The 23862-nt window shown below is 39.0% G+C and overlaps 2 protein-coding genes across 15 annotated transcripts in view; one reads left to right on the forward strand and one right to left on the reverse strand.

Annotated features, from left to right (window-relative positions):
* The window catches only part of FAM185A (family with sequence similarity 185 member A), a 51421-nt gene extending 37818 nt beyond the window's left edge, over positions 1-13603 (reverse strand). For 2 of the 7 annotated variants that reach the window (XR_014952042.1, XM_085569345.1), the window contains exons 1-4: positions 13182-13590; positions 8086-8195; positions 4844-4936; positions 428-566 (exon numbers count right to left, since the gene is read on the reverse strand). Coding sequence is in view for 6 of the 7 variants with exons in the window: in XM_085569345.1 (XP_085425471.1) it covers positions 428-566; positions 4844-4936; positions 8086-8195; positions 13182-13548 (709 nt within the window). In the remaining variant the exon portion in view is untranslated. Of the gene's footprint in view, positions 1-427; positions 567-4843; positions 4937-8085; positions 8196-13181 lie in introns of all 7 variants that reach the window. The other 5 variants (XM_077783645.2, XM_085569344.1, XM_085569343.1 and 2 more) reach the window with 5 other exon arrangements.
* A 93-nt stretch (positions 13604-13696) lies between these two features.
* The window catches only part of CCDC146 (coiled-coil domain containing 146), a 66737-nt gene continuing 56571 nt past the window's right edge, over positions 13697-23862 (forward strand). The window contains exons 1-2 of one of the 8 annotated variants that reach the window (XM_085569320.1): positions 13697-14049; positions 20372-20532. In XM_085569320.1, the coding sequence (XP_085425446.1) occupies positions 20383-20532 (150 nt within the window). In that variant the 5' untranslated portion in view covers positions 13697-14049; positions 20372-20382. Of the gene's footprint in view, positions 14050-20371; positions 20533-23862 lie in introns of those variants that run through there. The other 7 variants (XM_085569319.1, XM_085569318.1, XM_085569317.1 and 4 more) reach the window with 7 other exon arrangements.

A 23862-nucleotide genomic window follows, 5' to 3' on the forward strand; every position in this document is an offset into this window, starting at 1 on the left:
AAAACTTCTAATTATGACACTCTCCTACAATAGTTCTTGGTAGATGATCTGTGTTGAGTTAGAGTTGCTTCTCCTATGAAGAAAATAAAGGATAGGGAAAGGGGAAGAGAAGCCTCCTGACAACTTTTAATATAATTTTCATTGCTGAATTTTAGAATATTTTGTTGTTCTCAGTATGTGTGACATTTCTTTCATATAATATATGCTTTTTGCTATTAATAAGTGTGTTTTAAAAAAACTGCTTTCAAAAATACAGTCTGCTAGGTGGCAAAAAATCCATTAAGTCTCTAAGAGAAATTAGAGCTGTTTTGCTTGTATACTGTGCACAGCTGATTTAGGGATAGTCTACTGCATTAGTCCATTTGCTACTGTGAATGTTCCTGAACACCTTCAAAGCAGCTTCATTTGTGACAGGTTTCCTTCTTACCATGAACACTTCCCAGCATAATATCACCAGATTCTGAAGAGAGAGATGCTGATTCTGCATAGAGATACTTCGTTTTCAGCAGCCCATCTTCAGTAGATATATTGATGGTTGTCCCCTGCAGCTTCTCTATATTTACACTCTAGGAGAAATAAACACAATCAACAATTTGTCATCACAGCTTGAAAAAGCAGTGGGAAGTAACACTGTTAAGACACAAAACAAATGGAAAGCAGTTGTTGGTGCAGGACAAACGGAATCAGATTCTTAGTTAAAAACTACACAAGACAAAACAAAAAAAATTTTCATCCAAGAGCTCTGACTTAAAAACTAATGATTCTTCACAATATTCCTATGAGTTATTACATCCACAGTTCAGGTGAAGAACCCAAGTAGTCACAAACAGATGAAAGAAAAGCTTAATTTTCAAAGCTTAAACACTTCATTTTGAAAAACAAAATGAAGGATTAGCTTTAATTATGAAGACTGAATCTTCCTACAGCATTATGTCACTTGGAGCCCTGGTGATCAATCTTCTGCCACCACAAATTGAAACATCCTCTTTGTTACACATAGCTATTTATGAAGATTTTTAACTGCCTTACTTTGTAGATATATCTTTGGTGAATGTTTGCAAAAAAACCCCATCCAGCTATCCTTTTTCTCAGTATAATTTTCCTATTACCTTGGTTACTCAGGCTTCTATCCTTGGACTCAAGCCAAAGACACACAAAGCCTTGAAAAACCAGGGATAAGATCTCCATTTCTACTTCTTTTCAATAGAAACAGAGAGAAAGGATAGAATATGAAAAGTTGCACTATGCATTTGAGAAATAAAAGGCAACAGATGAGATTACACAAAAGTGATGAGCCACATGGTATGTCAATGTATTTGAACAAAACAGAAAAATTCACATACTTCTGCAACAGCAGTATGAAACTGAACTCTATTCTCAGTTAAATTTGATTTATGATGGAAGAATGCAATAGTTCATACCCTTCTCAGTTTGTTTTTATTTTGCTTATGCAGACTTTCAGTGAATTGCACAAAATCCTTATTCATTACATAAAACAATACATGGCTTTCTAGATGAAACTGTGCCTTGCTCAAATGATTTTTAAATCCTCCTTGTCATTTTAGCATTGCCATCTTGTGCAAACAAAAGTTGATCTAAAAAAATAAGTCTGTCAACCCTTCCAGTCTAATATTATATAAAGAATAAGCTATGGATGAACCAAGAGATATTCTGACAAATTAGCCACTAGTGTCGCACAAACTCAGTACTGCATTGTATCCCAAAAACTAAGATGAAGAGGCTGGTTTAGTATGGACTATATGACAGCCAAATTATACTCTGGCCTTACCCATCCATTCATGCTGAACTATTAAATTATAAGATTACAGAATGGACTACTGGCTTAAGACTTTTCCCATGATGCTCCAATGCTGAATAGATCCCCAATAATTTAGCAAGATTCACTGAGATTTAACAAAATCAAAATGCTACACATAACCTATGGTAGACTTAGAAATACGTGACAGTCAATGTCTACAATCACTGCAGATGCTACAGATATAAACAAAATCCAAAAATAAAGGCACAGCTTGTCACTACTGAAACAGAATTCTGCTTTTCATCTTCTCCTGCTTGCAACAGAACCCTAATAACCAGAGATGTTAAACATTAATTGACATTGCATCTGTCCTAGGAATGCTTCCCACAAAGTGCTCCTCCACTCCCCAACCCTGCATGGCAAAGTGCAAACACCTGGCCACAGCAGCAAGTAAAGGCAAAGGCACTCTCATTTTATGCTCCATGACCTAACCTGTTCTAAGAGTTAAATGACTTGCAAAGAACATTTCCCATTTGAGCAGGTCCATCTCTGATATCAGCACAATGAAAATACAGCAAAGCACAATTTCAAGGGGAGGAATAAAATAAAAATATCTGCACAATCTGTATCCAAACTGGCTGCCTTGTGGCTTTCCTAATCAGGCAAAGGGAAGTTCAAAAAGCTATCTCTTCCTAAAGAATGCAAGTTTTAATTCTATTTAGATATATTACTTTATTTTAAAATTAAGTGCTTTATTGTAAACAATTTCACATACCAACTCATTTACTGGCCTCAACTACCTTTCTTAAAATAGAGCTGTCTCTGCAGAACAAGAGAAGTCTCTATAAATGATAAAACAAAAACTACCAATGGCAAGAACATTTGTTTCAGAGCAACCCAAATCAGGATATGGGCATGGAGGAGGGGACAGTCAGACTGCTCAAGCATAAGAAAAAAAAAGTATTTTGGATGAGGAAAACATGGAAAAATAGGATTGCTTTTCAGTGAAAATAAATATGTTTTCAATCCCGAATTCTTTAACTCTTGTGGATTTTTGGCAGAACATAAATGTCTGGCTCAACAAAGCAAGTGTTATAGAAAAGTCCCCATGGCATAGATTAGCTAATAACTCCCCAGCCAAACAAATTTCTTTATTTTTGTCCATTGAACCACCAGAACTTCTGGAAAAAATCCCTTCCCTTGGGCATAGAGCCTTGGGGTTGCAGTTACTGAAACTGACCACATGCTCAAGTTCCATTGGTTTCATCTGTACAAGTCAGACCAAGAAGGTTTTACACCTGAACATTTTCAAGATAAAAACTAACATCTTGCTATGTTTAAATAAGACATATACAGCTCCTTCTCCATATACTCCTGCTCTTGGCCTTCCTTGTTGTGCTATCATTGTTCAAATGTTTTTCTAGTGTCTTGTCCCACCTCCCCCCTTAAATATTCTTCATTTCTCAAGTGCTTAGTGCCTCATACCACATCCTCTCCCTCCCCACCTCCAGGAGGGGGCTGGAAATGCTGACAGAGCCACAATTATATAATGACAACTGCAACTGGTGGAAGAAACATCTCATACAAACACACAGAGGAGACATAAGGCTGACTGATTATTAACAGAAGTGGCCAGTTGAGAAAAGAAATCTGTCCTTCCTAACCACACTACAAAGTTTCTTAGTGAGAAGTTCAGTAACGTAAGCCAAAATATCACTCTGTAGCTGTGAATTCGTGCTAAAATGACTCACCTCACTCAAGTTACTACAGCTTTACAGCTCTAAGATTGACTTGTAATATTACATACTATGTACAAATATTTACAATCACAAAGAAGCACTTCCACCTAATCTGTATGACATTTGTTTTATTGTTTCTGAAAAGAGCTAATTTTTTAAAAGCACTTAAAGGCTCAAAGTAAAACAATCTCTCAACTGTATTTTCCCATACAGATACAATTATTACATAAAAGGCAGTCTTAACACTCACTTCCAAAGAAACACAGATAAATTAATGGTGACAGGTTTTGGAAAATCCAATGGCAATTTGCTTGGTTTACAGCAGGACATTAAGAACAGCTCACAGCTGGCTCTAGGTAAGTGAACTGCTCTGGGAACCCGACCCACAAGGTGTACAGCAGTGCCAAACAGCACTTCACAGAGGGGACTCTGCATGACTGGAACTTACTAGTTTGGTCTCAAATCTGTCCTTGGCAAGGGTGAATTACCCCCACTCTCTGACTCTTCCCAGTGCTGTTGGTTTAAAGGGTGTCTATGGATTCTGACAGAGTACACATCCAAGCTGCTTCCAGCCTCAGCTTGGCTCCCCAGGGTCATACAGCAATACCTCAGATCTAATGAATCCTAATGCAACCACTTGCATGGACATTGCAATACCTAAAAACAGGACTGGGTGTGAGAACTGTAGGGAGTTTAGCTCTACATTACTTTAAATAAAAGAGAATTTCCTACTTATGTCAAGAAACAAAACCAGAGTATAGTAGTTTGTGGTTAGTCTCATACTGCCATCTACTGAAAAAAAAACAAGCGAGCTCTCTACAAAACTGTTCTGATTGTTATACTTCCCACTGCATCTCACAGTAAGATTATATCATTATATATATAAATTATATATAATTATATAATATGTGATTGTATTTCCTCAGCTGCAAAGAAGTCTGCAAAACCTTCTACTCTTCCATTCTTATGTAACACTAGAAGTGCATTGCATTTACAAGTATCAAGCCCCTATCCAGTAAAACTCCTGAGCCTTCTGCAGAATCCAAATGCCTACAATTAGCCAAGGAGGAAGTTTAAGAATGTTGTAAGGGGTCCATATAATTAAATAGGTTGTATCAGTGGAACAACCTCTCCACTGATCACATACTTATTCCTGCTTTCTATGGAGCCTGTTTATCAATCCAAATCAAGCATAGGATAATATAATTTAACAAACAAACCTAAGAAACAGTGAAACTGCAGTGAGGGTTATTTACATATTCTTTAGCCCACCCTTTAAATTTAGTCCTTTTACAATAAATGAGGAGAATAAGCCACTGAAGAGAAAGTTTGACTTCCTACTTACCCCCTTTTCTGTTGCACAAATATCTGTATTTCCATAAAGTGTTCCAAGACCAATGACTTTGCCACCATTTGTCCGTATATCAATTTTATGGCTCTGAAAAAAGTTTAAAAATCATACAGTTAGGCTACCTTGTTCTCTAGTTATGGTTATCTTGTTTTTCAGGTTGTACCACATTAAGCACTGGAAGCCTTAGTCCTGCAAGCAGAACCAGATTTGACAGTGTTTCACTACACAAATCCTAATTAAAATTTTATTGCATAAGGCAAAACTCAAGTTTTTAACAAATCAGCCAGGTTTCAAGTAAAAACTGCTCTATAGCCCTTACACCTTTCAGCTGTTGCTGCATACAACCAACAAGAGGAAAAAAAGTACAGAAATACACATAAATCAATCTCAAAAAAAACCAAAAAAAAAACCCCATCAGCTCTTGAGAATAAAATACAGCCATCTGTAAAAGAGAAAAAAATCAGATTTAAATAGATTGTTCTCTCCTTGTACAGTAACACGATGAATTTAATATTTCAATCTGTCATCACAGCTTCTTTGAGGCAGGTACACCATGCTTGTTATCAGAATACTGGTTAAACAGCAAATCCTCCAAATATGTAACTTGAGGAGAATATGGGAACTTGCAAGATTGGAAAAATTAGTGTATAGCAAGGACTCAGAGAGACCACTAATAGTTCAGTAAAATAAAAAAAAATCCACAACATAGACACTAATTCCCCCCATTCCAAATTATTAGAATATCTTCCTAATAAAAAACAACCAGGCTTTCAGAGGTAGAAATCTTTAGAGACACCTAACAGGCAGAAGGATTTGCTGAGAGAAGAAACCAATTACAATGGTCAAACAGCTTTTTCACCAAGAGGAATTATTCCACCAGCTGAAAGAAAAAAAGCACTAATTTAACACAGGGCTTCTCTAAGCAATGGAGAAAAGTTGGAAGAAGATGAGGCAAAAGGCTGTCAGGACCTTAACAGATGTCAGCAGAAAAGCAGAAAAATTTGTTCAGAAGAGAAGGACACTGGTGCAGGATGAACCAGGCTCAGAGGTGTTGTGTGGTGAGGAAGCATAGCAGGTCTCCCACCAGTGTGAGTGAGATGCCTGGAAATTATTGTTATCACCAGCACAGTCAAGGAGTCAGAAGTAATTGAGGAACATGGAAGCATAATTAAAGGGTTTCCTGGTGGCATTGTTATCATAAGAACAACATAAAAAAAAAATAAAAAGAAGCAGCACTGCTTTCTCCATCAAGAATTTGTGAATAATTCATACTCTGAAGAAGACCAAAATGCCATAACTGTGTTTTGGAATTACTGTTGCTATTAGTTGACCTAGAGACTTGGAAGGGATAGGGTGAACTGGACTTCAGCCAACTAAAAAACAACCACCACCCAAACAAAACAAAACAAAAAAAAATTCAATAAAACCACCCTCAATAAATCTCACTGGCTGGGTAATGTGTACCACAACAAAATTGCCAGACAAAATCCATTAAAAGCCTCATAGAGACTTCTCCTTTCTCTTCAATTACTAGTATGTATGATTAAGCAAAGCAGATGTCAAATCCCTAAGTCTATTGTAAAGACACTATAGATTGTATATATAAAAAAAAGCTTTTTTTTAAATTACAATTTATACTAACAACTTATTGCAAGTTAAGAAAATTAGCAGTTGTGAAGCTGTTTGCTGGTCCTCTTGAATAATCCCTACATGACCAGCTTTTTTTTCATTTAAAATCATTTATCAAACATATTTTTCTCTCTCCTGTAAAGAAAGGGTTTCCTGCTTTGTTAGTTAATGATGTTAATAACAGCAAACCAGCATTAAAAGAGCTTTAATCCATCCAGGGGAGGGCACTATCACTTCAGTTTGCTCAGTAAATTCCCAGAAAGGGAATTGGCTCTTATGCTTCACTACAGCATCTGGTCCATAACATTTTCAGTAGTTTTGGAAAAACCCTGAAGGCTCATACTTCTTTTTCTCCCAAATAATTCTGCTTCTCTGATAATACAGAGCATAATTCCTGAAGCTTTATTAGAAAAAATTAGTTCAGTCATCTTACTAGAACTACAGCACTTAAAAGCAAGATTGAACTAAAACCCAGCTCTTAATTTTTAAAATTCAAGATATTTCACCTCTTGGATTGTATTTGAGACAAGATTCTCAGAAGGTAAGTTAGCAGTCTCCTCAAAACCATCTTTTTCCATGACATCACAAAAAAATTCTTGATGCGATGGCATGCCATGATTACTGTCATTTTTACTGGCCAAAACCACCTTGTTTTCTCATGACCTGTCATTTTCATTACTACATAACAATTTTTAATGAAAATTTTAGATGGGCATCACATAGTACTATTAACTTCTGTGAGATTTCAGGTATTAGACTAAAATGGTCAATTACACAATCTGGAAGGTTCAAGCTGTCTATAGTTCCCCAGCTGTAGAGTACACCTAGCTCTATTGTATATTACACTCCTCCCTAAGCTCAGTTTTCCCTGCTTCTGTTATAAAATCATGTCTTACCACAATAGAGAAAAATGTTGAAAAATTTTTCATATCTCAAAAAAATTGACCCTTCTCTTGAATTTATACAAATTCCTGCAGGTTCAATCCCAAATAATCCCAAGTAAATTTGATTCCAAATAGCACCTAAATCAGAGAAACTGTGATTAATTTTACAGTAGCTTATGTCAGCAAACTTGAAGCCTTAAGACTGAAAAAACAACCTCATGCCTATGATACATACAGTATATATCAGATATATTTCAGTCAGGTATTTTGGACATGTAATGTGTAACTTCTGATTGAAAATTAACTTACAGGGATTGTCAACAGTTTTGATATACCAATTATTAAAAAACAAACAAAAAAAAACACACACAAAAAGAATCAGCAGCAAGCTGCAAAGTCTTGATTGAGCAGGCATAACTATTAACCTACTAGACAGGAAATCCCAGTCTATTTTGTTTTTTCTTTGAGGGGTAGGGAAGATAGGGATCAGGCTTACAGCTGTCACTGTTTCAGCTGGTTTTGGCTATCACAGACATGGACTTCTGACTCCTTGTTATTTATTAGTTTTGACTTTGTGCTGCAATTGTATGCAATAATTAAAGGTGAGGTGCTGTACATATGGCAATATGAGTGTTGCAATGAGAAATACCAGAGCACTTCTCAACTCCAGAACTGGTTTTTAAGCTTTGACACTATATCCCACCACACAATCCCTTTTTGTACCTTTATTGACTGCAAGACACTAGTCCCCTTCTCTGTTTCTATTTTGCAGTTATCACATTCTATTTTCTGAATCTTCACACAGCCAGTCCCTGAAGTTTTGATATCCAAATCTAGAATTAAAAGAGTTTTATTAGCAACAGAAATAAAAAAGTCAGACACCTTTAACATAGTATTTGATCATGTTATACAGTAACCACACATAGTACAGAAAAAGAACAGCATCTTTGTTACTTAAAAACCTGCTTGCTGTGTTTGGCCACACACTTTGAACAGCATGACTAGTCACTATCAACTATGAATACAAAGTTTAGTAAGCCAGTGTTTGAGCCATCCAACTCCAAGAGAGAGCATTACGAAGATGAATGACTAACCTGTGGCAAGGAATAAGCAGGGTGTGAACCTCAAGTGAAGTCTCATCTTTTCTCTTCTTTAATTCCACCTCCATCTCCTATCTACCCTAGCCACCAATCCCATTAGAAATTCTACTTAGACACTTGGGCACCTTGACACACATTTTGGGATAGAAGGTTGGCAGGTGTTTGAGGCCACATGTTGAGTAAAAACGTTCAACAGCACAAACACATCGGCTTTGCTGCTCTACTAGCCAGCAGCACAACCCAAAACCAGGCATAGAAGCATTGGTGTGCATAATTCTCCCCAGCCTTCTGGAAAGCCTGACATTGAAGAAGCATGTTCACCTCTAGTCTGAGTCACCTCACCTTGCTACTGTTCATAGACTCCCTCAAAGAAAAAATCACCAGGTCTTGTAGATAAGATGCAGCAGCAGGAAAAGCATTTTTCTGCCATTTGTCTCACCCCTGGGTTTAAGGAATGGGAAGAAGTTTGAGAATGTACAGTCTGGGGATTCTGTCTATATTAATAATCTTTTCTATAATCATTTGTATAAATGACCACCATAGTGGCTGGCAAAAGGTAAAGGCAGGAGAGGAAAAAAGTGATTTTGTTCTTCTAAGGATAAAAGGTAAAAAGAAAAAGAAAAATTGAAGAGCAATCGGAAGTGTTTGCTGCAAGACACAACTGAAGGGCTAAGAGACAGTGAGCCCTATTATTCCCTAAAAGAAAAGAGATTTGGTAAAGAAACCTTCATCTAAGCAAATGTGAAAGTCTTTCCTTCTGTGCCACTGCCTGCTAAAGTTACCAGAAAGATGAAAAGAATAATCAGAATGTGCAAAACAAGCTTTGCCCTGAAGAGATTCCAAGTCAGACCTTGGGAATTCCCTTGGGAACCTTGAGCCTGAAGATCAATAATGTCACACTGCTGCCCAGGACAGCAGGGTCCTCCTGTCCTGCCTCCTGGAACCATGACAACAATAAGCTTGCAGACCATGAAGAAGAGAGATTGAGAGCTCCGATTAACAACAAATGGAAGTCTTGTCACCTGGCAAACTAGGAAAATCCAAGAGACAGAGGTAAAACAAAACATCTTTGCAGCAAGCATACTGCTCATAGCTGCAGTAAGCCAAGAAGTTAAATTTAGTGAAGGATGTAGACCAAATTCAAAGGTAAGAAAAAAGAAAAGAGGCTACAAAAGGTAGACTGGAAAGCAATGTTGTTTTTGAACAAGCTGTCTTGCCCAGACTGCTCAGTTCACCCACTGGACAACAGCATGGTGCTTGGGAAGGTCTACAAGACCTTCTGCTATTTTGCTTTCTGAGAAGAGAGTCCCAAAAGCCAGTTTGCCTGTGCAAATCCTTGAATTCAATCAGCTTGAAACCCTCCTGCTCTTACTGCTTCTGTCAAAAGGGATGAGAAAAAGACTCAAGAGTGCTCAGTTTAGCCATGGTACAAATTCATTAAGACTTTTACAAGAATGAGGTTAATTAAAAACTTCTGATCCTGTAGAACATATTATTGCCATAATTTGAAAAGGTGGTTTAGTAGTGTAATCCTAGCTATCAAAGCGGGTGTTAAAAAAGGACCTGGAAGTCTGGAAATTCATAAAAAAGTCATTAAGAAGTACCAGGGAATTCTGGAAATACACTTTGAGCAGAGTCATGCTACTTTGCTAGCCTTTACATAACAAAAATTAATGGACAAGTAATTGAGCCCCTCTGTCTCTTCTCTTCAGAGTTCCCAAACCAAGGATAAACAACTCCATAAAGAAGAAGACTGAAAGCTGGATAATATTGCCAATGAAATTTTAACAAGGAGGAACAAGATACAATCTGTTTCGGTGCCAAAACCCCAAAAATAGCCAGTTTGATTCCTCCCTAGCAAAGGCAAGGGCTGAAGCCAACTTTAGCCACATAAACCACAAAGAATGCATTAAGATCTTTGTGGTGTAAAAGACTTGTATCAGAAATTAAGGTATTTAGGAAAAAAATAAACACTTTGGTATCAGAATGTAGGCAGGGGTACTCCAGGGTATTTAAGCATTCCAGTTATTAAGCTGCCTTAAACTATAATACTTGGAATAGACTAGATAATTATTTATTTTCAGATTACTCAGAAGCCCTATACTACTAGAATTATCTCAAATTATGGTTATGCAAGACCTCAGTTCAGTTTACTTCTGCATACTCATGCAGTCAATGTATAGTAACCAGAAATCAAAAGGCTGGTTTCAGGCTTAATTAACACATGGAAAAATAAATAAGCTTAACTAAACAGAAGTTCCTTGACATCTGTCATTGATGAAGGTTGGATGTATCAGAGAGGATTATCAGATCATGTATGATATTGAAATCCTATACATAGCCCAAAACCAGACACTAAGACAAACTGAGGATCTTTTGGTACTTGCCCTACTAAGCTGCTTAGAGCATACTTAAGCTCAGCATCTTCCACACATGCTCTTCATTCAGGCTCTAAGGAGCTTTAGATAACTTGCAGCTTCCTGGATAAACTCCAACCTAAACTGTGAAAGCTGTTATGAAATGCTTTAATTTTTCATGATCAAGACTTTCAGGAAGATTCCTCACACTGAAATCCTTTATGAAAGCTACAATTCTTCCCATCTTGACACAATGAATTCCACACCTTGAGAATAACCAGCTCTGGAGTGACTTGTAATAGTCACTCGGAGACCCTGGAGAAACTGAAATAGTAAAAGACTACAGTGTCCTGACACACCTGGTTCCAGAGAATTGAAGGGTAATAAATGGGACACTGGGTTTGTTTGAGTCTCAGTAATTATGAGATGGACTCTGTGAATGTGCTACAGACAAGCCAAGATAATCTTTGTGCTTGCCAAGCAAGGGAGAAAAAAAATAAAAAGAAGCACTGTAAGGTAGCAACTGAAAATTCTCAGGTAAGAGTCAAGACTACAAGACTCTTGGAGAAGAAAATCCAGTTGCAGTTCAGTGACAGAGCCAATGAAGAGAGAACAGACTTGGATTTTCAGATATCTTTAACAATAGCCTTAGTTCCATATTGTCTTTCAGCTATAAGCTATGCATTACCTTCAACAGTACAAGAAGCTGGAAATCAGCACAAATAGCAAGGTTCAAAACTTTTATCAATGACACCAAATTATTCAGACTAGTCAAAAACTCACTGACAAATTGCAGGAGGACCTTGGAATATCACATACTCAAATGATAAAGTAGCAGGAAATGAAACTGTGGGACTCTGACAAGAGTTTACCATGAAGCTCTCACCCTGAAACTGTTTCCATGCACAAAGGGACACTCAGCAGAGAGATCCACTGAGGAGTTGAGCTGTATCAGGCTCTGAGAATCCTGTGATGAAAACAGTTGACAGCTAAGAGAATGCCTAGATGAAATATCATTTACATTTGTTCTACTCCTACTCTTCTCTGAGCATCTGTTTAATGACCAGAGACAGGGCAGTGGCTGCTGGAGTCATGGTAGGAGTCGGTACAACAATTCTGACAGAGCAAAGCACACTGAGGGCATGAAGGGAGAGATTATATGCACAAATATTCTGTAATTAGTTACAAAATACTTGTGCATATATTAGTTGCTAGGAAACAAAACAGACCCTAAGCTGTGATAAGTGTATTTAAGAAACATCCCTTCAGTTATAAGCAGTGTTTAAAATAATTAAATTATAGGGATGAGTAAGACTGGAAAATGTGAGAATGATGTTATGTCAAACCCATAGGACTTCTCCATTTTGAATTATATACAGTTCAGAAAACAGGAAAAAAAAAAAATACATTGTAGAATTTTCCGTAAGACACAGGGTGGGAAAAAAAGTAAGGTAAGATAAAAGGTGCAGAATATCTTTGCTGTATGTAACATCATATTTGGCAAAAGTTATAAATTAAATATATGAAGAGTAAGTAGGGTGGGATTATTCATAGTTTCTCGTATCACAACAGCAGCAGGGCATTAAAATAAATAATGCAGCCGTCTTTAATAACTTTAAGAAAACAACACACCATGTGCATTGTGCATCAAAAAGTTTTTCCAGCATGATGAAACATTCTGCACTGTATAGGAAATTGCCCAAATCCATAGGAAAAAAAACCAAAACCACATTAATGACTGAACACAAATCTCCGAGTTTGTACTCCCTAAACTCAGGGCCACTGTCAGAACTTCACTGTCAGATTAGTAGAGATGTTTATTGGTTTAGCTACTCTCACAAATTGTGTAGCATAGAAGAAACCCTGCACAGATAATAACCCTGTGCCCAAAAGATAATGCAACGACTGAACTGAGCAAGGGAGCCCTTCTGGGTATTTAATCTGCACCGTTACCTTGCAGGCTTTTTTGACCGGCAGCCAGCCAGCGAGCACGGCTGGGAGGGAGCGGGAGGCTGCCGCGGCGCCGCGGGACCGGCGCTGGGAGCAGGCGCGCCCGGTCCGCCGGGGATGCGCTCCGGAGCCCGGCCGGGGAGCAGCGGCGGGGCACCGGCGGCAGCGCACGCTCCGAGCGCCGCTCACCAGCTCCAGTTCAGCGCGAACCACCGGCGGCAAAAGGGCCAGCAACAAATCGCGTGCCCAAAACGCAGGAAGCGCAGGCACACGGCAAACAGCTTCAGAACGGGGCGTCTGAATTAGCGAGGGCGCTCTGCCGCTCCCCACAGCGCCGTCAGCCGAAGCGCCTGCCCAGCCCAGCCCAGCCCCGGTGGGGTCCCCGCGATCCGTGCGCCTCCCCCGCACCCACCGAACTTCACCGGCGTCCGGACGTCCACGGCGGCCTTGCTGTCCACGCCGTCCGCCACGATCGCCACCTGCCCCAGCGCCTCGTCGTGCTCCACCCGCACCGGGTCCCGCTCCCGCCCGGGGCTGCCGCCGCTCACGGCCACCAGCACCCGGTCCGCGCCCGGGCAGCGCTGCGGGTCCAGCGGGCGGACGCTCACCTGGCACGGCAGCCGCACCCGCAGCCGCCCCCGCGGGCTCACCGACAGCGCCCACTCCCGCGGCGGGGGCGGACCGGGGCCGCTGCGACCGCGCCGGGGGACGGGCGGCGCCCACTGCCCGCCCGCCGCTCGCACGGCCAGGGCCGCCCAGCGCGGGGGCAGCGCCCTCATTGCCGCCGGCAGGGCGAGAGCGCCCGGGAGCCGCGTCAGGAGAGCCCGGGCCGGGACGGGACGGGACGCGGCCGTGACCCCCGGCCGGTCACGTGGCGGGGCTGCCCGCGGGGAGCGGCACCGGCACGGCCGGTAAACAGGCGGTGGCTCCGCCGCGGAGCCTCCTGGGAGCCGTAGTTCTACAGCGCGCGGAAGGAACTACAGCCGTGCCCGCGGGCCTATCGGAGAGCGGGGAGGGCGGGGCATTGCAGAGAGTCTGCTGCTATTGGGCGGCGGCGCTGGACACGGAGCCAATCGGGAGCGGGGGCGGTGAGGCGGGCGGGAGGCCGCGCGCGGGTCGCCATAGCGACGGGGACGCCGCTCGGCCGGGCCGGGCCGGGCGCTGCGGCGGCCGGGGGGAGTCGAGGGGACCGGGACCGCGACCGGGACCGGGACCGGGCCGGGGCCAGGTGAGGCAAAGCAAAGCAAAGCAAAGTCGCGGCTCCGACGTCTAGGCGGGAAGTAAGTCGAGGGCGCCGCCACAGCCGTGTTTGAGGAGGCCCTGAGGGTCCGGAGTGCGGTCCCTGGGCGGGGCCCGGGCGGGGCCGTGTCGCGCGTGAGGCGCCCCGAGCGGCCGGGCCTTCGGGGCGCCGCAGCCTACAGCGAGCCCGCGGCTGCTGAAATGTCCTCGGTCAGCCGGGGTAGAAGCAGTTGGGCAGATGTGTTGGAAAACTAACACATCTGTTGGTTCTGTTGGTTGGTTTTTTGAAGTGGTATCACAAAGCACCGTAATTGCTCTCTGTCACTAAATTTTGGTCAATGTGTTAGGTGTTGTACTGCTTTTTAGCGGTTCTGAGGACAAGCAAATAAATATTTTCCTGAGTTCTGTGCAACTACGCCATGAGACAATTGTCGTTACAGGGTTTACGAACAAGTAGGGAAGCACTTAATTAAAAGTTTGAAAGACTCTTCTGGACTTCATACCCCACGTTATCATCGTATAACAATTTTTAAAAATTAGGTGGGGCATGTGGGCAATAGATGAGGTACAATCTGGCTTAATTCTTGTAATAGTTGTTGTTTACTGCCAATAATGAGAGGGAAAAATGCACAGAAAGCTGCATTGTCTTAGCAAGATTGCAAAACAAGAAATAATGAAATCTGGGCCTGTTACTTAATTTCTGTCTCCCTTTTGCACTCCATGTGTTTCTTTTTCATCAATAACCATGCAGGCATGATACTTAGTCATCAAATACTTTTCATCTCATTAGCCCTATTTCCATTTCTGTGATTGTCTGGCTTTGATTATTTATGAATATTAAATGACATCTCAGTGTCCAACAAGAAGGAAGATTGCTCTGTTTTTTCAGTCTATCAGTAATTTTCACTGTGGAAAGTTTAATGAAGGTTCATATTCACCAATAAAGCCCATCAAGGTAAATTATTGCATTGGTTTACATACTCAGTCTCAAAACACCCTTAGGCTAAACACACAAAGGGCTAGCCTGTTTTATGATAGTCTACTACACAAAAATTGAATTCTAGAAAGTTAAAAAAGTGTCAAGAAATATCTTGGGACGTGACAGAGGCTAGAAGTTTGTTTTTTTTTTCCCAAGTCTTCAGAAATAGTCGATTTTGGGGGAAAAAAAAGCTACAAAATTCTCACCCTTGAGACCAATACCAAATTTGGATGTCAGATTGTTTGTCAGGGGGAAAGTTAAAGATATGTAAGAAGTGTGTTGCAATGTGCTATGACTCCACTAGATGACAGCCAGTTCAGCAAATAACTCTGTGGTCCGCTCCTGGGTGACTCCGCGGGGCTCACTGCTGCCTCCCTTTCCCTCTGGGTCAGTGCTGCTGCCCTTGATCCTTGACTCCCACCTCCTCTGGAGCGATAGTGCTGCTTTCCCACAGCCCCCTCCTCCTCCAGGAGCTTGGTATTTGCTGCTCCTCACAAAGGCAGAGGCTTATCAGCAGTAAACTGCATCACCTTTAATATTGTCAGGCTTTGCATGGTTGAGAAGTTAGTTCAAGAAACCGTTCCAAGATGTTTAAGCCTCAATTATGTTTATATTTCACTGTTGCTGTTGGGTTTTCTCATTAGATACAGTCTAAGCATGCATGGTTAAAAATACTGAACAAAACAGAGAAAAAGTAATTGCTGGAAAAGTTCTTTCTCCATACATATGAAATCTCATGTGTTTAATGTTTTACTTATGTCATCTATATTTTTTGCTATATTAATTCTGTTTAACTTTCATGCTTTTGTTTGGATCAAGTGGTAGGTATAGCATGTAGCATGCTACACTAGGGAAAGAATATTTATTTATTTATTTGTTTTTGTCTTTCATTTTCTGACTTGTCATTTGCAGGAAAAGAAAGTTACATTAAATTTATAAGTGAAAATATAATTAGAACTCTTTTGATAGCTGCATGATTTCTTACTGAATTACAATCCTTATTTGCCATTTTGCCAGATATTGATGATGTATGCCAAATAATATTCAGTATTTTATGCAAAAGATCAAAAAACCCTACAACTCATAGAAGTTCTCTAAGGTGATACAAAGTAGATTTTAAGCCAAAGCATTATCAGATGCACTTTTAGGCTGAGGTGAGGGAGACATTTCAAGGAAAGAGGAATTAAATAAGAAGTATTTACAGGAGAGGCTGTAGAAGGAATACATTTTTCCAACTTTTGTATTTGGAATTTATCACAGAACAACTATAAACTGCTGCAGGTACCCACAGAGTATAACCTTAGTCTGCCTGGACAAGATTAACTTTACTCATTTGCTCTAATTTTAATGAAGAAATAATGTGACTTTACTTAGGAAAATAGGGCCACCTTTATTTGTATTTGTTTTTTTTTTTTTAGTGGTGCATTTCTGAAATGCTTCCTTGAATCTTCTTAGTTCTCAATATGTGTCTAGAGCTCAGTAGTTAGGCAAATTATGTTTTGTTTCCTCCTCTGTACTTTAGCATTGCACAGCATGCAATAGTTTGGATTACAGGGATTTTCTTGTTTGTCACGCTACCAGAAATTTTCTGAGGAAAGTAAGTTCCTCATGGAAACCATGTGAAATGGGAAGTGAAATGGAAGTAAATCTTACCATTCGAATTCTCCTTATCTTAGCCATGTCTAATTAGAACTCCAGCAGATGAAGTCTGTGTGTGGCTTAGGGTGGTCCTATCCCAAATAGCAGAGATTTAAAAACAAAGGAAAACAGCAGAACTTGTGACAGGAATTGTTGAGCAGTTTAGGTAGAAATTGTTAACAGTTTATGTTGTGCTCTCATTTTGCCAAAGTGAGGTTGTGCAGTCTAATCAAACAATCCATTCTGATTCACATGCCTTTGATAATGTCCTATTGTACATGATGTAGTTTTAAATTCAAGCATCATTTAATGTTGGCATGGTTTTGTTGTTTAAAGACACATGTTCATGCTGAAGCACAGGTTCTGCCTGTTTAAAACAGAAGGTCTTCTACTTTAACATTAGGGAAAAAGCATAAAAAAATATAGGGGGTGGAAAGAGGATCACTGTGTGATAGAATAAATCTGTGGTGCTCCTGTTACTATCTGTAGGTCTCATCCCTTCTCTTTGAAGAGGATATGGTAAAACTGAAAAGGTTTTGGAGAAGGATGAGGACAGTGGAAGGCAGAGAAGGGCTTTCATGCCAGTGACAGCAGGTGGATTGTCTGCTTCAGCCTAGAAAAAGAATTGTCAAATGATGATTCAACATTAGGAACAAACCTAGTGGCCTTGAAAAGTTGTGATTATTCAGTGACTCATCCAGTAAAAGAACTAGGTGACATCAAGGAGCCAGATTCAAAAACAACAAGAAGCGCTGGTTACTCATGTCATGCTGAGGCAAAATGAAAATCTCTATTCCCCTGGATTTTACCAATACAGAAAGTTTTGAGTGAGTTCAAGGAGATGCATCACCATGACTGGTGGGTACTTCTGTCCCTCCCCAGGCACCCAGCTGCAGGCTGGAAGTGTGCAGATAGTTGACTCATCTTCATACATGGACCTGCATCTCTTTATGCTCAGAATAAAATTTTATATTTTGCACCTGTCACTATGAAAATAATCAATGCAGCTAAGTGTCACCTACCTCGGATTCTGCACTGATTTGTGTATGAACACTGCTGTTTGCTAGAGGGAGACAGAAGTAAAGATGCTGAAATTAATTTGGGGAATCTGAGTTCAGATTTCTATTATTATTGCTGCCCTGAAGCTGTTTCACAAGACAGTTCTCAGCCTGATTTGACCCAGGTTCCAAAACAGCCTTGTAATTCCCGTTCTCTGCAATTCTGTGTCTAGGATCAAGGCTGTGATATTGTTTGCAGTTCTACAGTTTGAAAACATCCTTACTTGTTGGGCTACTCCATGAAGTTAGAAATCATGACAACTTTCATTCCTATTTCAATTGGGCAGTTTATTTACCAGATACTTCAATGACACAAATTTTCCACTTTGCTTTTTAAAGTTCATAGATCCAATTTTATATAAGCTGAATTATATATTTAGTAATGTAGTAGGTAATGGAAGAATGCTAAACTTATTTTAATGTCCCATAAACCTATGTATGCTTTGTTTATGTCTACCCCCTCTTAAAACTACATGGAGACAAGGGCTTGTTACACTAGCTGAGGCTGTCTAAAGGGTTTTCTCTGTCTCAGATTTCTATAGTTGTGTCTTAACTTAAAATTATAAACTGTTCAGATTCAGAAGATTTTTTTTTGGTTGTTCTCTCCCTGCCCAGGAAACTGGAGTCTTGGTGAGGACTCTTTGGTACTACTGTACTGGGAGAAGGTATATTTTTGACTGATGTCAACTGTATGTTTCACATACAAGTATTGATGATTATTCCTACACCCATGAAACCCTCACATTTTGGCATTGTTCTACTTAGAGTTTCTGCCACAGTGCTTTTCCCTCTGTCTAAATTCTAAGTTGAGAGGAGCAAATAAAACAACAGCAGACGTAAACACAAAATGCATATGCTAAAATATTCATCAGTTCTTTACAGATGAAAAATCACTTGCTATTTATAAATGTGTATGCATGTTTATGTGCAGTAACTCAGAGTTTATTTCTTGGCCTCTATGATGTTTACAGTTATTTCACAATGTTTTGACTCCTCCAGGAGGGATCATGAAATTGCTTTTTTTTTTCCATAAGCAAATACAGACACTGAAAACTCTCTAAAAGTCAAAATGTTCCTGAAGGAATTCCAAACAGTACTGAAGAAAGTAATAAACTTGCCAGTTTAACTTTCACTACCTTTATAGACAAGTGACTTTTTAAAAGGTGAATACAAGTGACAACATTTTTGTATCCATTTTCCCACCATAATTATAAAAATAAATTCTATTTTTCTTAACTGTCAGCTTTCTGGCTGTGCAATGCCAAATTGCACTGACTGTTTCATTGAAAAGATCTGGGATATATTATAGAAATAGTCTCAAAATTTCTTCTTAATCTTATTACAGTTTTAATTTTGATTGTCCTTGATTTATAGTGAAATGCTCTCTTTTAAAAAAGATAAAGGTCTCCCATATATTATATGAAAGGTTAAATAATGTCAAGACTGCCTAATTTGAAGAGGATTCTGCATCTTTGGCAGCTGATATGAGTTTTACTGTGGTGCGGTTCCATAGCTGAATACAATGTGCTCTGCATAATAGCTAATGTAGAAAGACCTTCCGGTGTCAGGTGAACATTTGCAAAAGTTGACGTTCTTTCTCTCAAAATTTTGCACTAAAATACTGTGATATTGATCTGTCCATTCCTGTCACCTACAGCTTCAGTGAACTTGTGAAGCAATTCTTGAATTCCTCCATCTACACTCCATCTCCACTTTGATCTGTGCTTTGGTCTACAAATGCTTCATGCTTCCCTTATCTCACTATGTCATGGCAAGATTTCTGTGTGCCTCACAAATCCCTCTCCCCCTCTCTTCCCTCTGTAAGATGCTTATTGTCTATTGGATAATCCCATGTCTCTTATATCTTTCTCCTGAGATGTTCTTGTCACCTTTCATGCTTTTTCATGTAAAATATTGGCATTTTAAAAATCTTTGGATATACAAAGCTCTTAAGATGCTGTTATGCCAGAAGATGGGTTTTTCAGATATTAATTCATGTTTGATGTAATGATGAGGACCTACCTGATGGACATTGCTGTCTTATCAGGGTACCAGGAGCATTGTATCCCCTTGTATTCCACCTCCCATTTCCCTCACCCACCTTGGCATTTTCACACATCTCAAAGAGTTCTGATGATTGAAGCTTGGAACATAATTCTCAAGTGCTGGAGCAAGATAGTAAACACAAAGTAAAATGATAGAAACTTTGTGGCATTAAGTCCCATCTTGCTGAGAAGTACTGAATGTCCTTGATCTAACTGTTTCTAATGAAAGTAGCTAAGAGATTTCTATTCCTATATGACAGATATTATTATGGGATTTTCTATAATACAAATATAGCAAAATTATATTTTCCAATAACCCTGCTTGTTCCAACCTTCTTTAATTTCACTGTCTGTGCATTTATTAAAAGACTGTGTTACCTAACTGGAATAAGAACTTTCTTCAGGGTATTTTAATGATATCAAGAGTATATTAGAATGATAGTGCAGCCTCTTGCATGAAGTCTTTCATGAAGCTGTAACTGTAGAGTTACCTAATTTGCTCACATTGTGACTTCTATGGTTTGAACACAGGTCTGACATATTGATGTAGTGGCTTTTACACTACACATTTATCTTTTACAGTCATATGAAATTATGATCCCTGCATCTAATGTACTGTATTGGTATTTTTGTAACTTTCTAGAGCTTTAAACAATGAGTCAGGCTGATGAAGGAAGTGCCACTGACACGGAACTGGCAACTGAGAATGAGTCACCCACCTCTGTGCTGAGTCCAGCAGCTTCTAGCCAGGAGGAGGGACCCACTGACCTAACAGCAAGTCCTGCCTTTCAGTGTTTAGATGAGGTACCATGTGTCCCAGATTTCTCTGTCTGTAACAGTACAAAGTAATTATTCTGAGGTGTATCTTTTGCTGTTAATAATTGAAGGTTTCTACCATAGACTGTCTATATCATTCCCATTTCTTTGATTTTTTTGTCTAAGTGGTAAGAAAGTTTTGTGAAGCAGGGTCATATTCTTGCTGAGGATGCTGTGCTTGGTAGAGAATCATGTTATTTTTTTTCAGTGATTATGGCCTTAAGGGGAATGAGAATACAGAGGTCTTGGTTTTGGTTTTGTAATATTCTATTTGTAGAAGTAATTGCATCATGTTTTTTTAAAAGGCTCCGTAGCTGCAGGAAAAATCACAGGTAAGTGGTTCCGGAGGTAGTATTAATTGATGATGGTGATAGAAGTAATGTTTTGGAACTCAGTTTCTTTTGTGATTTTTTTGGTGTTAAGGAGTCTTTCAGAATACTAGAAGTATTTTAAAATTTTGAGGATAAAATATATATCAAATGGAATCCTTAAAATGTAAGGCCAGAAGAGTCATTAAGTGATAATCTAATCCAAATTTGGCACTGAAGTAGATTTCTGCATATATTTCTCTAATTTGTTCTTAAATCTTTATTTAGTGGTGATAGCTCTTTGGATATCCTTTTCCAGCATGTCATCATTGCCAGCGTTTTATAAAAAGCTTTCCCTATATCCCAGTTTAATTTTCCTTTGTACTGAATAATTAAGCTTTCTTCTTGTCTTTTCCACATTAAAATGGTAGACCAGCCAATATCTGCCCTCTTTATAATAAAAACGTACATCTCTCTCTTGTATCCTTGTCAGTCTTTGTTCATACTTCATGTTTTTCTTGAAGTTCTTACCTGAAGTTGCTTTACCTTGCACTCTTCCCATTTTGGATCTGTCAGATCAGTTTGCTACCCTGGCTCTCACTTGCTGCCTACAATCTAAGGTCAGGAGAAAGGACATGGCAAGAATTTGTAGTGAAGGGGAAAATAGGACTGGACCTTTGCTATCCTGCTATTAGATCATACTGAACAGAGTTTAAAGCTGCTGCTTTCAGTCCAGTGCCAGTGTATGAGGAGCCCACAGCTTCCAGTATTGTTGCAGCACAAACCCCCTTTATTCTCAGTCCAAGGCTGCGGTAAAAGTGCCTCCACACTCCTAAACTGTATTTCTGCATTTCTGCTTTGTTTTCCTTATTTTTAATCATGGTGAAAACTAATTTTTCTAGACTTATTCTAGAAACTTATTAGATTATTTGCCTGATTTTTTCTCAAAAAAAAAAAATTTCAGAAGAGGTTATTCTACTTATCAAATTTAAAGCTAACTTGTTTAACACTGATAACATTGCAAACCATTAATGGCAAATACAGGAAAATCTTAGTATTTAGAGTTGTTACCAACACAAGAAAAAACATACTGTGGAAAAACAAAGTAAGAAATTTACATAATATTTCATAAGTGAGGTCTTCTGGTAATTTTGTCAATTTCTAGAAGAGAACTATGACTCATTTATTTTACCATAATTCTTAACAGTTTGCACTTTACTGGTGAGTTTGGCTTTTCATCACTTATTCACATTTCTTCTCTTCCACTGATGTATTTGTTTTCTGCTGTTGAACTTTATACATAATTCAGGGATAAATATAACACTTTGGTCACCATAGAGGTTTCTTGCATTGATGCCGGCTTCAACTACTTGGAATAGCTTTCAGGATTTTTCCACAGAAGCAGAATTGTATCATATTATCTCAGTTTCACTGGCTGGTCGTTTATGCCTGTACACTATGTACTTATCAGAAGAGACACCTTTTGTTATTATAAGATTTCTTTAAAAACAGATATATGCCCTCTTCCTGTCAAGCCAGTTTTGTTTTTCTCATGTAAGCAGAAGATACTAAAACATACAAAGAGCAAGAATTAAAACATGTACACTATCTCTCCATTATTTTTAACAAAACCTTAATAGTAACATTGTTTAGCTTTGTGAGTTAAGTAGAAATATTGAAAACTTGACAGAGTTCAAACAAAAGCCACCCAATTCATCATGACTTCTTTTCACCAAGTGTTTTTATTTATTACCAAGTTGACATCTCCTGTTCTGTTGGTTAGGGTACTGCCATACATTCACAAAATGAACTTTCCACTTCTTTTAGCCTTTGTTGTTATGTCTTTGAGATAAAGATTTGTGCTCAAACACTACTAATTTAATTTCTTGAATTGTGAATCTTTCCTCATTTCTTGTTTTCTTCTAGTATTAGAAATAAATCAATATGCGTCTAGTACTAGAAATAAATCAATATGCATCTGTTAATAACTTTCATTGAAAACTACATAGTCTAGTACCTGTGATGAAAAAAATATATTACTTGAATAAATGCCACATTAAGATGCAATAAATTATGCTCATTTTATTTTGATTTTTGTGCATTATAGGCCATGTATATATAATCTGTTTCTTAAAAAGCAGCAAAAAATGTATTGAATTTTGTCATACAAGTACATGTTTAAATTTAAACAGCCATTAATTTTATTAAATAGGTATTTAGTAGTAGTTAGCTTCAACAAAATGATCTAAAATTGTATCCAGCTTTTGCCTGCAAATTTATAATTTTTTGCAACACATGGTAATATAATACATTTACCCTTTCCCTTTATCCTTACAAAATCCTTGCTACAACAATGCTGTTACTGCTAAAGCAGCAGAGGACAAACTGAAACTGTCATTTGAATAGAAGAAGCAACCAAACATGACATGAAATTGGATTGAATTCTCAAAAAGACAAGATTATGCGGAATGATAATCCTACCCATTCTCTTCATTTTTGTCCCCATAATTTTTGTGCTTCACCATATTGAACAGTAGCATTTTTTCCCCTCTGGCGACTCAAGTTGTGTTTTACTTTCCTCCACCTGATCCAGTCTTAATGGGAACATAATAAATCAAACATTATTTGTCATACTGATATTGTTGATGTTTAGGCACAAAAAAAGACTCCTACTCTATACATCTTCCCAATCTGGCAGTGAATCAAACAAAAAAACTCCAAAGAGAAATCAAATGGTGTGTGTCTTCTCCAAGTTGGAGGTGTTTTTACTCAAGGCAGTATCTTGTGTTTCTCTTTCTTTTGTTAGTATGTTTTTAGGTTAGAAAAGTATTTCAGTCAAATGTATACATCCATTTTAAAACCATACCAAAAAATGATTCTGCAACATTTGTCTTGCATGCCTTTGCAGTGGACACTCAGAAGCAGCAGAAATTGTTCTGCAGAATAGTGCATGTGTGAATGAAAAGTGCTTTGCTGTTCTCCAGATCCAGTGAGCGGGTGCCTTGTTTGG

The sequence above is a fragment of the Lonchura striata genome, chromosome 1A (assembly GCF_050655825.1).
Source record: "Lonchura striata isolate lonStrDom1 chromosome 1A, ASM5065582v1, whole genome shotgun sequence".
Taxonomy (NCBI): domain Eukaryota; kingdom Metazoa; phylum Chordata; class Aves; order Passeriformes; family Estrildidae; genus Lonchura; species Lonchura striata.